This window comes from Sciurus carolinensis, chromosome 4 (assembly GCF_902686445.1).
Source record: "Sciurus carolinensis chromosome 4, mSciCar1.2, whole genome shotgun sequence".
NCBI lineage: Eukaryota > Metazoa > Chordata > Mammalia > Rodentia > Sciuridae > Sciurus > Sciurus carolinensis.
Genome location: NC_062216.1, coordinates 112,081,130 through 112,094,877, shown reverse-complemented (window position 1 = coordinate 112,094,877; position 13,748 = coordinate 112,081,130). Strand labels below are relative to the sequence as shown.

At 49.3% G+C, this 13,748-nt stretch overlaps 1 protein-coding gene across 3 annotated transcripts; it reads right to left on the bottom strand.

Annotated features, from left to right (window-relative positions):
• Positions 1-9,192: 9,192 nt before the first annotated feature.
• Ankrd33 (ankyrin repeat domain 33) lies at positions 9,193-13,232 on the bottom strand. 3 transcript variants are annotated; one of them, XM_047550394.1, is made up of 5 exons: positions 12,807-13,232; positions 12,377-12,625; positions 12,009-12,138; positions 11,714-11,854; positions 9,195-10,689 (listed from the first exon to the last, which is right to left on the bottom strand). In XM_047550394.1, exons 2-5 carry the CDS (start codon positions 12,539-12,541, stop codon positions 9,971-9,973), a joined length of 1,155 nt encoding a protein of 384 aa, XP_047406350.1. In that variant the 5' UTR covers positions 12,542-12,625; positions 12,807-13,232; the 3' UTR covers positions 9,195-9,970. The 3 variants fall into 3 exon arrangements, with proteins under 3 accessions (XP_047406352.1, XP_047406350.1, XP_047406351.1); XM_047550396.1 differs by lacking the exon at positions 12,807-13,232 and having other exon boundaries at positions 9,193-10,689; positions 12,377-12,569; XM_047550395.1 differs by lacking the exon at positions 12,807-13,232 and having other exon boundaries at positions 12,009-12,134; positions 12,377-12,514.
• Between the last annotated feature and the right edge of the window lie 516 nt (positions 13,233-13,748).

Genomic DNA, 13,748 nt, shown 5'->3' with positions numbered 1-13,748 from the left:
ATCTCTCCCTCCCCCAACCCATGAATCTCAGGCCTGGGGGGTTGGGATGAGACTCCATGGGACCCCCATAGCCCAAGTCCAAGACCTGAATCCTTGGGGAGATGAATGTGGGAGATCATCGAGTTGGTCAAGAGCTGAGAGTCACCAATGGGAGTCAGTGGGGATGGAAGACTTTTTGCGGGCAGAGTTCATGAAACAGTAAAAAGTAGAGTAGGTTTTGGGAGGAGGAAGAGAGGACCCATGTAGAAGGGTGCTGGTCATTGGTGCTGGAGTCTTCCCCCCCTTCTCAGGACACTGAGCCCTCTGGACTGTGATTGTCGCTTCAGTGGGGGGAGCTCTTGCAAACCCCAGGCCTCCCAGAGCACACAGAGAACCTGGGGGAGGTGTCAAAGAAGGGACACAAGAGTTGGAGAAAGCACTGGAGCCTAAGGCCAATGAGGACATGGAAAAGGAATTACAGACTGTGTCCAAGTCTTCAAGAATTAATTGCTCAGAGGAACCAGCTGTTCCTCATATTCAGTGAGGACAGAACAAGAGGAAACAGCCCAGGACTTCGATTGAGATTTAGATACACAGAATTTCCCAGCAGTGCCTGAAGCACAGGCCTGGAGATCCTGGGAAGAAAGTGTGAGTGAAACCGGAGCAAGACTTCTCTACCATGGCAGGTGACATAGATTCCAGTGTGAAAGCAAGGCAATGGACACCTTTTCCTTTCTGAACCAGTTATAAGTATTGAGTCCCTTTGATACTGGGGATTGAACCCAGGGGCATTTAACAACTAAGCCATATCCCCAGCCCTTTAAAAAAATATATAATATATTCCACTGGAATTACAGGTGTATCAAGCATTACTCTTGAGACCAGGGCAGGGTAGGATTCATAGGTGTGTGAACAGTGCAGATGTTCAGGGACCCATGCTTGGTTTAATGCTCTGCTATTTCTATCTCAAGATTCTTCATAATATTTTGTGTGTGCATGGTACTGGGGATTGAACCCAGGGCAGCTCTACCACTGAGCTACGTCGCCAGAAATTTTTCTTTCTTTCTTTCTTTCTTTCTTTCTTTCTTTCTTTCTTTCTTTCTTTCTTTTTTCTTTTTTTTTTTTTTTTTTTTGAGACAGAGTATCACTAAGTTACCAAGGCTGGTCTCCAACTTGCCATCCTGCTGCAAGCAAGCCTCCAGAGTCACTGAGATGGCAGGTGTATGCCACGGCACCAGGCCATAATATTCTAGCAGGGGATGAGCTGGGCTTTGCTCCACTTATATTGCAGCTTGGAGGGCTGAGGGTATGTATAGCTCGGTGGTAGAGGGCTTGTCTAATATGTGTGATGCCCTGGATTTGACATCCAGCACTGCAAAAAGAAAAGAAGAAAAATTGCAGAGTGGGAGAATTCAATTAGACAATTTAGAAATTTTTCAAATGTCGGACAGAAAACCTGTAGAACAGGGTGCCTGAGGAGGAAGAAGTATGAATCTCCTTTAGGGAAAAAGAGCAGATACCTGTAAATTTCATTTATCCGTCTATTCAACACCCAGGAGAGATTCTTAGTATGGCAGAGTTTTGCCTGGAGGAAGAGGGAGAGGAAATGTCTTTCCAGGTGTCCTGCAGCTCAGGGCAGAAGGCGCCATGGTGTCCTGAAAAGAGTAACCGTGGGTCATGGCACCTGGGTTCTGGGCCTGTATCGCTTCTTTGGGTGTGTTTCCTCCTCCGTACCCTAAGGGATTTAGACTAGAGAATCCTGAAGTTCCCTCCCAGTGTGTGTAATATTCTTTGACATTAAGATTCAGGAAACTACCTGGACTGTATGGCTCTGCCTCCATAACTCAGGTCAACAGGCATTTGGGCTGGTGCCAAGGTTTGGGAGGGTAGAGAAGCCAGAGCTCTGCCCAGATCCTCAGGAAGAGGCTGGCAGACAAGGGCTAGACTTCCAGACTCTGAGCCGCCAAGTCCTCTTCCTCTTCCTCCCAGTTCTTCCAGATCTCCTATAGAGGGGTTTGTCTGCTCCCTTCCCAACCCTGGACCCTCGGGATAACACATCTCAGGATAGAACCTCTTGAGGAAGGGATGGCATATCAGGGCAGGAGAGTCTGGAGGTTAAAAGGTGCCTGTGTGATGCCAGTCTCCTTCAGAACCTGGTTCCGGTGCCACCTCCTCTCTGGCAGTGCTCCTGGTTCTGGGTTGCCCCTCCCCACTTGCTTCCCAGGACCCTGAACTCTCAAACTCTCAAACCAACTGGCTGCTGAGGAAGAGAAGAGTCAGTGGAAAGTCTGGGAACTGGAACACTGCGTGTGAGCCCCAGTTTCCATACCTGTGGGAAGGGGTCGATAATTCCTTCTCTACTACATTCTCAGACCAACAGCAAAATACCTGAGAAAGTCCTCCACCAGCTGTGACACTCACTCATGGTTTTGGTTGGTTTGGAGGGAGAGCAGAGCTGTTGGGTAAGAGAAAGAGCACAGAAACGGGGAGTCAGGAGACCAGAGGTGAGGCTGGGGATGGTAGAGCAACCCCTATGTCCTCAGCTGCTCAAGATGAGTAATAAGTATTGCCCCTCCTGATAGCTACATGAGGGTTATCATACAGATGAATATGCAACTGCTGGGGAAGCTGTAGAGTATGAGGCAACCATTTTGAAAAAATATATAGAAAACCCAAATAAGCACAGGGTAAAATAAATAATATTCTGCAAAAGAGTATTTAATGAGAAGCAATTGTACTTCATCCCCAGACCCTCTTGCTGGGGACATCCCTTTTCGCAAAGTGTCATTTCTCTGATACTTAATAACTCTCAATAATGTGTGTTCCTGGGCTGACTATAGATCTTAAAACTTCAGGTATTGTTATTATTCAACAGCTTCAGGATTTAGGTCATTTAGATGGTTTTCCCTTTTATAATGGATTATTTTATTATTATTATGAAAATTTAAGGAATACAGCCAAACCCTTACTTCTTATTCTATTAATACTAGATAGGATCTCCTGACACGTCACTGATTAAGGACAGTGGCATCCACCCCTTCCTTGGAGCTACAATTTTGGTGCAAGAAGAGAAGACCAGAGGGGGTGATGGCACATGCCTGTTATCCCGAGGGACCAGCCTCAGCAATATAGCAAGACCCTCAGCAACTCAGGAAGACCCTGCCTCAAAATAAAAAATAAAAAGGGCTGGGGATGTGACTCAGTGGTAAGCAACCCTAGGTTAAATGCCCAGTATCCCCCCCAAAAAATTCTGTCAATTTGCTGGGATGCCACTCTTGTTATTGGCAAATGTTCAGGTAAAACTCAGGACAGAGGTTGCCTCCAAGGACTTGCTGAACACTTTGGGTGGCACAGGACTTCTTTAGAGACATCTCAACTTTCCCTCTCTAATGAAGAGCCAAGCCTGCACTTGGGTGAGGGAGGCCAGGGTTGACTGGCAAGGGGCTGAGAGACATGGTGCTTAGGGGACCCTTACTGCCCGGAGAGAGAGTTTGAGGGGTTAAGGTGGCCATCCCCAATGGAAAAGGCTTAGCATTTGGACAAGGAGAGGTTTCCCAGGATTTGAGAAGAGGTAACAGCTCTGACTGGGAAAGAGATTGTTTGACAGAGCCGGCTGAGTAGCTGGGTGAGGCCAGAGGCCAACGGGATTTCCTTCAACTCTAGCCACTCGGGTGGGTGGGACCGGATTGCTCACACTGGACACAGGAATCTGCCTTTGTTTCCAGCTGGAGGGGAAATGCCATAAATCCTGCCCCTTTCCCGCCCCTCCAGCATCCGTGCCCAGGCTCTGCCCTTCCCAGAACCAGAGGCCCTGGGGCTGAGGGCTCTCAGGCAAGTTCTTGTCTCCAGGACTCTCCAAATCACAGGCCTGTGACCTTTGTCCCCCAGTGCAGGACATTGGCACAGATGCAGGGAATGGGGAGCAGAGAGGTATCAAGAGTGGTGTCAGCAGGCACAAAGGAGTTGGGTTTAGACCTGCTTTCCTCTCTCCTTCTCTGAGAAGGCCCATGGCTCTTCCCAGTCAAGGAAGACACCAGGTCTAAAGGGAGACTTAAGACCAAGGCTTTGGCCCACTCCAGTACCCTCCATCTCTTGCTCCAGTTGGTCAGTGGGACTTTGGAACTTCACACCAGGCATGTGTGGAGGAGCTGGATGCACAGTGTTGGGGGGAAAGGGTTGGGAAGACAATGGGCTGGAACCACAGGGAGTAGGGAACCCTGTCTTTCTTGGTCAGTACCTCTATGTGTTTGTGCACCTGTGTGACTGTGTTCATGTGTGCTTGGGTATGTGGCTCCTTTGTATGCTACTGGGAGTCTGTGGGCCAGTGGGCCTGTGTGTGCTTCTGTGCCTGTGAGCTGGCCAACCCTGGGGGCCTGGCTGTTGATATCTGCATCTGGCACTGTGTGTGACTGTGGTAGAGGTTTCAGTCTGTCTAACTTGAGCAGGCAGGGGCAGGGCTGTTGAGGGGAAGGTCAGGTCTTGTTCTCAACTCCTCTGCTTCAGGCCTTTCACTTAACAGTGAAAGCCACAGTCCCTCTAGGGGCAAGGAGAGAGGTAAGCAGGTCCAAACCTTTGCATAAGCCCTGGCCAGGTGGCTTCCTCGGTGGAGGCAGCTAAGACCTTACAGACAAAGGGTCCTGAGAGGTCAGGACAAAGAAGAGATTGGGCAGGGGGGAGGACGGCTTGGGCAGGGGCATGGCCAGCCTGGTGGGGTATGTGGAAGACGCATGGGTGCATTCACTCATTTGGAAAATATGATTGCTGGTGAGGAGGGAATCCTGTTGGAGTTCCCCAGTATGGAGAAAAGGGAACGCAGACCAATGAGTCCCCACCTCTTCTTCTGTTCTTCCCCCCATATATCTATTCCTTTGCCTTCTCCTGACCCATTGGGTTTCCTAGGACATGCCCTGGCATTACTGGGGACATTGCCACTGAAAGGAGGCAACCTCTGAGAGGAGGTAGATGATATAGGCCTCTTTCTGCATCCTGAACCTTACTGGAGCCTTCTCAGTTCCTTTCTTGAGTAGGTTAGGCACTGAAACAGGAGCTGGGTATGCAGACATGGTCTCTGCCTACGCAGAAGTGAGGGGAGGGGGGTTTCCATGAGCCTAGCTAACATCCCAGCCTGTGTTAGGACAACTGACCCTGTAGTCCCACCCACAGAGCCCCATCTTCCTGGGTGGGGATGGATCATGCCCAGCAGTGAACAGCTTGGCTTGCCCTCAGTGCCACAGTGACAGAGAGCAGGCTGCGATTTGGGCTGGGGTGGGCATGCTGAGAAGGCTGCCTGGGATGTGTCTTTGGATTTTGAGGGTCACCGGAATAACATCCTAGAATCATAGGAGAGGCCATGGGATCCCAAGGGAGTATCCACTGGCCTCCTCTGTGGTGCTGCCCACTCGACTGCTTCATAACTGGCTGCTGCTCAGCTTACCTCCCAGGCCTAACCATATGCCAGGTGATGCTTAGAGCCCTACAGAGCCCTCACTCTTTAGGCCTCACAACAACCTGGAAAGCAGCAGTGGTTATATATGATCATCATTTGCTGTTGTAAACCAGGAAACAGGCTGGGAGAGGCAGGGGCCTGATGGAAATCCAGGGCTACTGCATTCCAAAGGCGATTTCCCTGTGGTCTGCATTCTGTACAGCTACAGGCCTTGTCATGGGCTTCTCAGCTTCTGCTGACAGGGACATAATTTGAAAGCCTTAGAAACTGGAATGAGGGCAGGGGAACTGGGACAACAGAGGAAAGACTGGCTTTGGGAGGCCCAGGCAGAGCAAGTCCAGGCCTGGAGGTTTCTTTCCCCTCTGATCAGCCTGGGGAAGGGCTTTGGGGAAGACTGGAGGTAGCTGTCAGGAGCTGTTAGGGGATTAGAGAGACAGGCTAGGCATGAGGGTTTGCTGGAGGGAAGGCCTGGGACTCCAGTGTCCTGCAGATGGCCAAGGATTGGAAAGGTGGATCTTCAGCAAGGTAGGGAGGCTCCTGCCTCTGCTGCCTCCTACACCAAATCCAGCCCAGTTGGAACAGAGAGAGCCCTGTAGATTCTGGGGTCACCCCTCAGCAGGTGGGAGGTGGGAAGGAGATGTTTGAAAAAGCAGAGGAAGCTCAGTTGTGGGCAGACATCATGTGCTGCAGTGGGATGGACATGGGCTTTGGAGTCTCAGGGACTTGAACTCCAAGCACCATGTAGCCACCTATCAAGAAGAGACACTGGGTCCATCACAGCTTTCACAACCTCAGTCTCCTCAACTGTACAATAGAAGGAAGATGAAGATTAAATCAGAAAGTGATGTTGGTTGGGTGTGGTGGCACACACCTATAATCCCACTAGCTCTAGGAGCTGAGGTAGGAGTATTGCAAGTTCAAAACCAGCCTCTGCAACTTAGTGAGGCCCTAAGCAACTCAGCAAGACCCTGCCTCTAAATAAAATATTTTAAAAAGGGTTGGGGATGTGGTTCAGTGGTTAAGCACCTCTGGGTTCAAACCCCAGTACCAAAAAAGGAAGGAAGGAAGAAAGGAAGCAAGGAAGGAAGGAAGGAGGTAAGGAAGGAAGGAAGAGATAGCACTAACAAGACCAGGCACATCCCTTAGGTTAATGACAGAGACTAGTATGATTTTCAGGCACTCAAAGTCTTGAGAGTGTTCTCCAAATGAAAATGAAGTAAATCTAATAAATATCAACTTGAAATTCAGGACAAATTGCAACATCAAGGGGTGTAGTTTATTTCATAATCCTTCTGTAGAAAGTTGTTCCAAAAAGCGTGATAATCTAGAAATAAAAGCACATACATTTTCAAAATGAAAGAAAATATTCTAGGGTATATCAAATATTTTAAATAAAATGTTTCATTTACTTGGAGAAAAAAATGATGTGTTGTAATATAAGTTTTTCTCTGTGTTTGTTTTAGGTCTTTTGCCAAATATGTACTTTTTGTCTTATGTTTTAATAAATTTTCATATAATGGAACAGCTATTAAAAAAAGAGCACATTTAATCCCATTTGTTTTCAATAAAATAATAATAAAAAAAAGAGCACATTTAATTTTTTTCAAAATATACTCATACATGATTAAAAAGTCTAAATGCCAACTTGAGAGGCTGAGCAGGAGGATCACAAGTTCAAGGCCAGACTCAGCAATTAGAAGGCCCTAAGCGATTTAGCAAGACCCTGTCTTGAACTAAAAAATAAAAAAATGCTGGGGATGTGGCTTAGTGGTTAAATAACCCTAGGTTCAATCCCCAGTCCCAGTGTACATATATAAAAAAAGTCAAAATATTCTGTGCAGAAGAATTCCAAATAATTCACATTGATAACTCTACCCTCAAAGGGATGGAACTTAACTCCCATTCTATGAGCGTAGGTTTCCTATAGTGACTTCCCTCCAAAGAGTACAGAATAGAAACGGGAGAAAAGAGTAAATTTACAGGAGAAACCTGCTAATAGTACCTCAGCCAGGTGACCAACACCAACAGTCACAGGTCATGTTCACAGGAAGTGCTCTTGACCGTGACATGATGAAAATTTGACCTCTGTCTACCGTCTTCCTCCTGAAAACCCATAAGCCCAGTTCAATCATAAGAAAACAGGCAAGTTCCAGTTAAGAAACAGTCACAAAATACCTGACCAGTACTACTCAGAGGTGCCAAGATTATCAGCCACAAGGCAAGGCTGAGAAACTGTCACAATTAAAAGGAATCAAAGGAGAAGTGATGTGTAAATTTCATTTGGCATCCTGGATAGGATCTTGGAACAGAACGGGGACATTAGGTAAGAGCTAAGGATGTGTGAATAAAATATGGACTGTAGTTAATGATAATGTATTCATATTGGCTCGTTCATTGCAACAAATGTACTATACTCACATTAATAAGAGAAAACTGAGGGGACTCTGTGTACTACCTTCACAACTTTTCTGTAAATCTAAAACTGGTCTAAAAAATACAGTTGTTTTTCTTTTTTTTTTTTTTTTCAAATCAAGAAGTTCAAAAAGATAGTCAATGAAAATTTTCCCTCCCACACCTGGTCAGCTGTTCAGTTCTTTTTTTTTTTTTTTTTAATTTATTTTTATTGTAAACAAATGGGATACATGTTGTTTCTGTTTGTACATGGAGTAACAGCATACCATTTGCATAATCATACATTTACATAGGGTAATGATGTTTGATTCATTCAGTTATTTTTTCCTTCCCCCCACCCCTCCCACCCCTCTTTTCCCTCTATACAGTCCCTCCTTCCTCCATTCTTGCCCCCCTCCCACCCCCCCATTCAGCTGTTCAGTTCTTTCCCAGAGAAAATGGTATGTTTCTTCCCAGAGTTGTTCCAGTGAGGGTGTATGGGGTAGCTTTGCGGAGGCCACAATTGGGTGACTGGATCTCAGTCTTGATCTCTGCTGGCTTCCAGCTGAGGGATTTGGGTAATTACTTAACTTCTCTGTGCCTCCTGTCCTCAAAGCTGGATCCTTAGGATTACTGGGAGGGTAAATGTGTTAAGGCATATAGTAAGCCCCTTATAAATGGTTGCTAGGATTATTATAAATATACAAGCAAATATATTTCTGCAACAAATGTGTTGAGAGAAATATTCAAAATTTGCAAATAAAATCCCCCAAAAGTTACTAAGTGCCCCATCAAAGATATTTCATTTCAGATCATTGGTTAATAAACTTCATTTGAAGTGCTCCTTTTTTATTTTTTATTTTTGTACCAGGGATAGAACTAAGGGTCACTCTACTACTGAGCTACTTCCCCAGCTCTTTTTATTTTTATTTTGCAGGCTGACCTGGAACTAATATTCCTCCTGCTTTAGCCTCCTGTGCAGTTGGGATTACAAGTGTGCGCCACTGCACCTGGCCTAATATTGCAACCTTGGTCCAGCATGTTTTCTTCCTCCAACTGTTAGTAATGGTCTTCCATTTCTCTTTTTGATCCATCCTGCTGGTTGGCTCATTAAGTTGTTAACTACATCTTGGTACTCTATATTCATTAGTTTGTTTTTCTGGAACTGGGGATTGAACCCAGGGGTGCTTTACCATTCAGCCACATCCCCAGCCCTTTTTACTTTATTTTGAGACAGGGGCTCACTAAGTTGCTTACAGTCTTGCTGAGTTGCTGAGGCTGGCCTTGAACTTGTAATCCTCCTGCCTCAGCCTCCGGAGTCGCTGGGATTACAGGTGTGTGTGTTGGTCATATTTATATCGGTGAAAATTTTACTCTGACAAATAGTAGTGTGACATGCATGCTTTTCTACCCCTCAATTATTATCACTTAATTCATCTTGAAAACAGTATCATATTGTTACTGGATGGCACCAGTTGTGAGCAGGGAGGTAGAGACTAGACTCTAATGCTCATAGCTCCAGAAATATTTTGGAATCAAATTGGTAGGAAAACAGATTTTATTCAAAGCCAGTTTTGAAGGAAGATAAAAGAAACCTATTGTTCTATAAGTTCCATCTTTGAGATCCCTGAAGGTGAACAGAACTTTTAAAGGAGAAGAAGCTGCAGTAGGGAAGTGAGACAAAAGGCAGGAAATGTACATACACAGATTTCATCAGCCTGTGCTACACAGGCCTGGGGAGGGGGCTGTCTTGCCTCCTGGCTTCTTGGCATCTGTCAGGCCATGCGTGGGGCAGGGAGGCAGCCCTTCAGTCTCCATTCTCAGCAGGAGGAAGTTGTTCCCAATTCAGGTTTGGGGCAAATTCAGTTTGTTTCAATATTAGAACATAAAGAACTTCCTTACTCTAGCTTTACAATGCATTGCATAGAATATAGTGTAAGGGTATACAGTAATTACCCCCCAAATTTTAGCCAGTCCCCTATTGATGGACACTTTGGTTAGTTTCACTCTTCTGTTGAAAACAGTGCTGTAATGAATAACACTGTACATAGGTTGGAACCCAATTTACTTAAATAGAGGTGGGTGGGAAGGCAGAAGTGTCTCTAGGCAAAATGGAGCTTAGAAAAGGGCCTAATTACCTGCTCCTAGCCTGACCTAGCCCATCTTCCCCTGATCCTGTGCCAACCTCTCCTCCTCCTGTCTCTTCCTCTCCAACCTGAGCTCCTGGTATCGCCAGAGAGGAAGGACCAGGTTATTATGCCCTGTAGACCTGGACATCAACTTGTATTGTCTGGGGGCTGAGGGAGCCTTGGAGAGGAGGATCTTGGGAACTTGGGACCTAGTGCTGGTACTACCCCTGGGCTGCAGCCACTGAGAGAACATGCCCTGAGGGCTCTGGTAGGGGACAAAGACCCGGGGGCTAGGTACTAGCTGGGGGGGTTGGGGTACTGGAGGAGGAGGTGGGGCTGTACCTAGCAGTTCTGGCACAGACTTGCTTCGGGTGCCAAGTGCAGGTGGGTAGTCAGGACACAGTGTGTGGCAGGCAGTGGCAAGGAAGGGACTGGCCAGGCCAGTGGTGATGGTTACAAGGTGGTCCAGAACACCCCCCTCCTGAGGGGACTGGGCAAAGGAGAAGCTCAGGGTGGACTGCAACCTTTCTAGGAGGGATGGGGCAGCCTGGGCCTGGGCCTGGGCCTGGGCCACGAGCCCAGGCAAGGCCGGCCACTCGAGCTGGTAATGCTGGCTCAGTTGCTCTACTCGGGGCCTCTGCAGCAGCTGCCGGATCCTGCGTACCGTGTCAAAGCTGTCCGTCAGCAAGGCCCACTCCAGGGCTGTCTTGCCCCGAACAGGGTCCACGGAGGTCAGGTCAGCACCTGGGAAAATGCACAGGGTGACAAGAGGGTGGGACAAGGAATGTGTGACTTGCAGAAGAGCAGAGACTTTGGCAGCAGGACCGATTTGAGCTAGATTCAAAACCATGGAGTCCCAGCCTGGGATTGCCACTTCCTGTTTAACAGAGATGAAGAGACTAAAATCCAGATGGGGAAAAACTTCTGAGAGCTATTGGGGTCTCCAACCCAGAGCAGAATAGCAGCCTCCAGAATCCAAGAGGCTGAGCTGAGGAGAGGAAGACGGTTGCCAGCTCAGGCAGAGCCCACACCCTCCGGGGGAGGCATGTGGGCGCACGTTCTATGGGTCCCCTCTCCTGGTTTGTGTCTTCATCCCCACACCCCTCTGATCCTGGGGGTGGGAGAAAAGGAGTCACTCTGAGACAAAGAGGGGCTGTGGATGTCCCTCCTGTCTCATCCCAAACCCAGGGCAAGGGAAGGGAAAAGCTGGAGGGGGGATCCCTCAGTGAGCAGCAGAGGGCAGCCCCGCCTCCAGGAATAACAAGGGCCCACAACTCTACAGACAGCGTGGGCCTCACTGCCCCCTCCCCTTAACTCCACTTGGCCACCACATGGACATCTTGTGTCTCCTGGGGGCCAGGCTTGCCAGAGCTGAAGGGCATTTTAGGCAAGGCCAACACCCTCATGATGGTGAGGCCCAGACAGGGAGGCCACCTGCTCAGGGTCACAGAGTCAGTGGCAGGGTCCCGACCAAAACCTAAGAGTCCGGTTCCAGATGCAGCCCTTCTTGGTGTTAGGTTTTACAGTTGGTCTAGGTCACCCTCCCAGACATTTCTTTCTGGAATCTCCATAAACAGAGCTGTCAATAGCTCGACTTTGTTCACTGTGGGAAGCCCAAAGCAAGCTCCCCTTCTCCAGGAAGTTGGCCTAGATTGACCCTCCATCTCCACTCTCTCCTCTCTCCAACCAAAGGAAGGCTGACTTAGTGTCTGTGGGGAAGCCTGGGAGAGGGACTGGAGGTCACACATCGAGTCCAGGCCCCATGCACCTGCCATGAGGAGGGCGGCCACACACTCTGATCGGTTCCGCATGGCCGCCTTCATCAACGCTGTGAGCCCCCGCTGGTCCCGGCGCTCTAGGTCCAGGCCCGCATAGTAGTTGAGCAGGAGACTCACCAGAGAAGCATGGCCTGCAGGACACAGAAGGTGGAGCTTGGCTTCCCAGGCGAGGGGTGACGAAGCTCCAAATCCACCCTCCACCAGACACAACCCAGTCTGGCGTGGACCTTGTGCACCAAACGTGTCCCGATGGCTGGTGAAAGGTGGGGGTCAGCAGCCTCGCACCTGCTTGGGCAGCCAGCATGAGGGCTGTGTTCCCGTCTTTGTCCTGATGGTTCACATCGAGGAAAGGACAGCGGCTGAGCAGGGCGACGACACTCGCGAAGCCGTGGTAGCATGCGACCATGAGGCCTGTCTGGGGGCAGGGCAGCTCAGCTCTGCTTTCCTTCAGGGTCTCCCTGTCCCTCTCTGCCCCCTAAACCCACATCTGTCCAGAGCCTGTCCCAAACCCTGTGAAGACCACCCTCACCCACCCGCTTCCTCCAGGCAGTGGGGACTGACCCTGAAACTCTCTCAGAGGCAGACCAGGTGGTGTGGTGGGGTACCAAGCCACCTGTCCCCAGGTGCCCTGGGAAGCCCCTGGAGCTCCTCACCCTCCCATTGCTGTCAACTTGGGTGGCCTCCTCTGGGGAGACCCCAACATCCAGCTTGGCTTGGAGCTGGGCAGGGTCATTGTGGACACAGGCCCGATACAGGGTCCCCAACTTGCTGCGTGGAGTAGGGCTGCCCTCGCTGGGGCAGGACAGTGCCTCAGACATGGCCGCCCTCCCCCTGCAATGGCAGATCCTCCTCTTCCAGTCTGGGGCCAAAAGACAGGTCCTTCCTCATGCAGATGGCAGCAGCTATGACAGAAGGAGAAGAGCAGTGTCTCCCTGGATCCTACGAGGGTCCCCCAGCTGCGACCCTCCTCCAGGGTGCCTCACCCATGACCAGGTGGAAGACAAGCAGGGGGTGGCTGGGGACCCAGCAGAGGGCAGGGTGTCAGTGAGGTTCAGGACAGGGGTCTGTCTCTTTTTCTCTTACCTGGGTTTCTGAGGGTCCTCAGGAGGTGGTCATTGCAGTGGCACAGCCCGGGGCCCAGGAGCACTCCTCGGATGTGTAGGAGCACACTTACTAGGTCTCTGGAGTGGCTGCAGGGACTGTCCCTCCCCAGGAAGCAATGCAGATAACAGATGGCTGGCTGGACTTTCTCAGGAAGAGCTGCTGCAAACACCTCAGGGCTGAGCTGGGTCAAGCGGGTTAGGGAGGGATTGGGGACCTGGAGGGGCAGGTGCTCTGTCTTAGCCATCCAAGACCCGCCCCAAGATCCTGCCAGACAGAGCAACTCCTGGGCAGCTCCTCCTGCCAGGGGCAAGGTGGGACTCAGGCGCTGAGTAGGACTGGCGATGGACAAAAGGCACTCGCCTTCAGCCTTCTGGGCCAGCTGAACGCCTCCCAGACAGTTTTCTTCTTCTTCTTCTTCTTCTTCTTCTTCCTCTTCTTCTTCCTCTTCTTTTTAAAATATTTTTTAGTCGTCAATGGACCTTTATTTTATTAATTTATATGTGGTGCCTAGAATGGAACCCAGTGCCTCACCCATGCCAGGCAAGCGCTCCACTGCTGAGCCACAACCAGCCCCCGAGACAGTGTTTGAAGATGGAAGGGCTATGGGGTCTAAGCCTGAAGTTCCCTCCCCTTTGATGGGGCAGGATTAGGGAGGAGGCAGTGGCAGGAATAGGGTTGGGACTCTCAGGTCCACTTGGAGTAGGGTCTTCAGAAGTCACCTGGACATTTTTTTTTTTTGACATTCTAGGGAAATCAAGGAATAAAGAATTGTCCAATTAAGTGTATGTAGAGTATAGCCAGCCATGGTGGAGCACTACTGTAATCCCAGTCACTCTGGAGGTTGAGGCGGGATAGTAAGTTTGAGGTAGCTTCAGCAATTAGTAAGATCTGACTCAAAAATAAAATATAAAAAGGGCTGGA

Bases quoted from the DNA above. Each gene is read 5' to 3' on its own strand.
- Ankrd33 (XM_047550394.1), bottom strand. From the start codon at position 12,541: ATGTCTGAGGCACTGTCCTGCCCCAGCGAGGGCAGCCCTACTCCACGC. The intron at 11,855-12,008 runs GTGCGAGGCTGC...TGTGTCCTGCAG, and splicing joins CATGCTGGCTGCCCAAGCAG to GCCATGCTTCTCTGGTGAGT. The intron at 10,690-11,713 runs GTGCATGGGGCC...GCATTTTCCCAG, and splicing joins GGCCGCCCTCCTCATGGCAG to GTGCTGACCTGACCTCCGTG.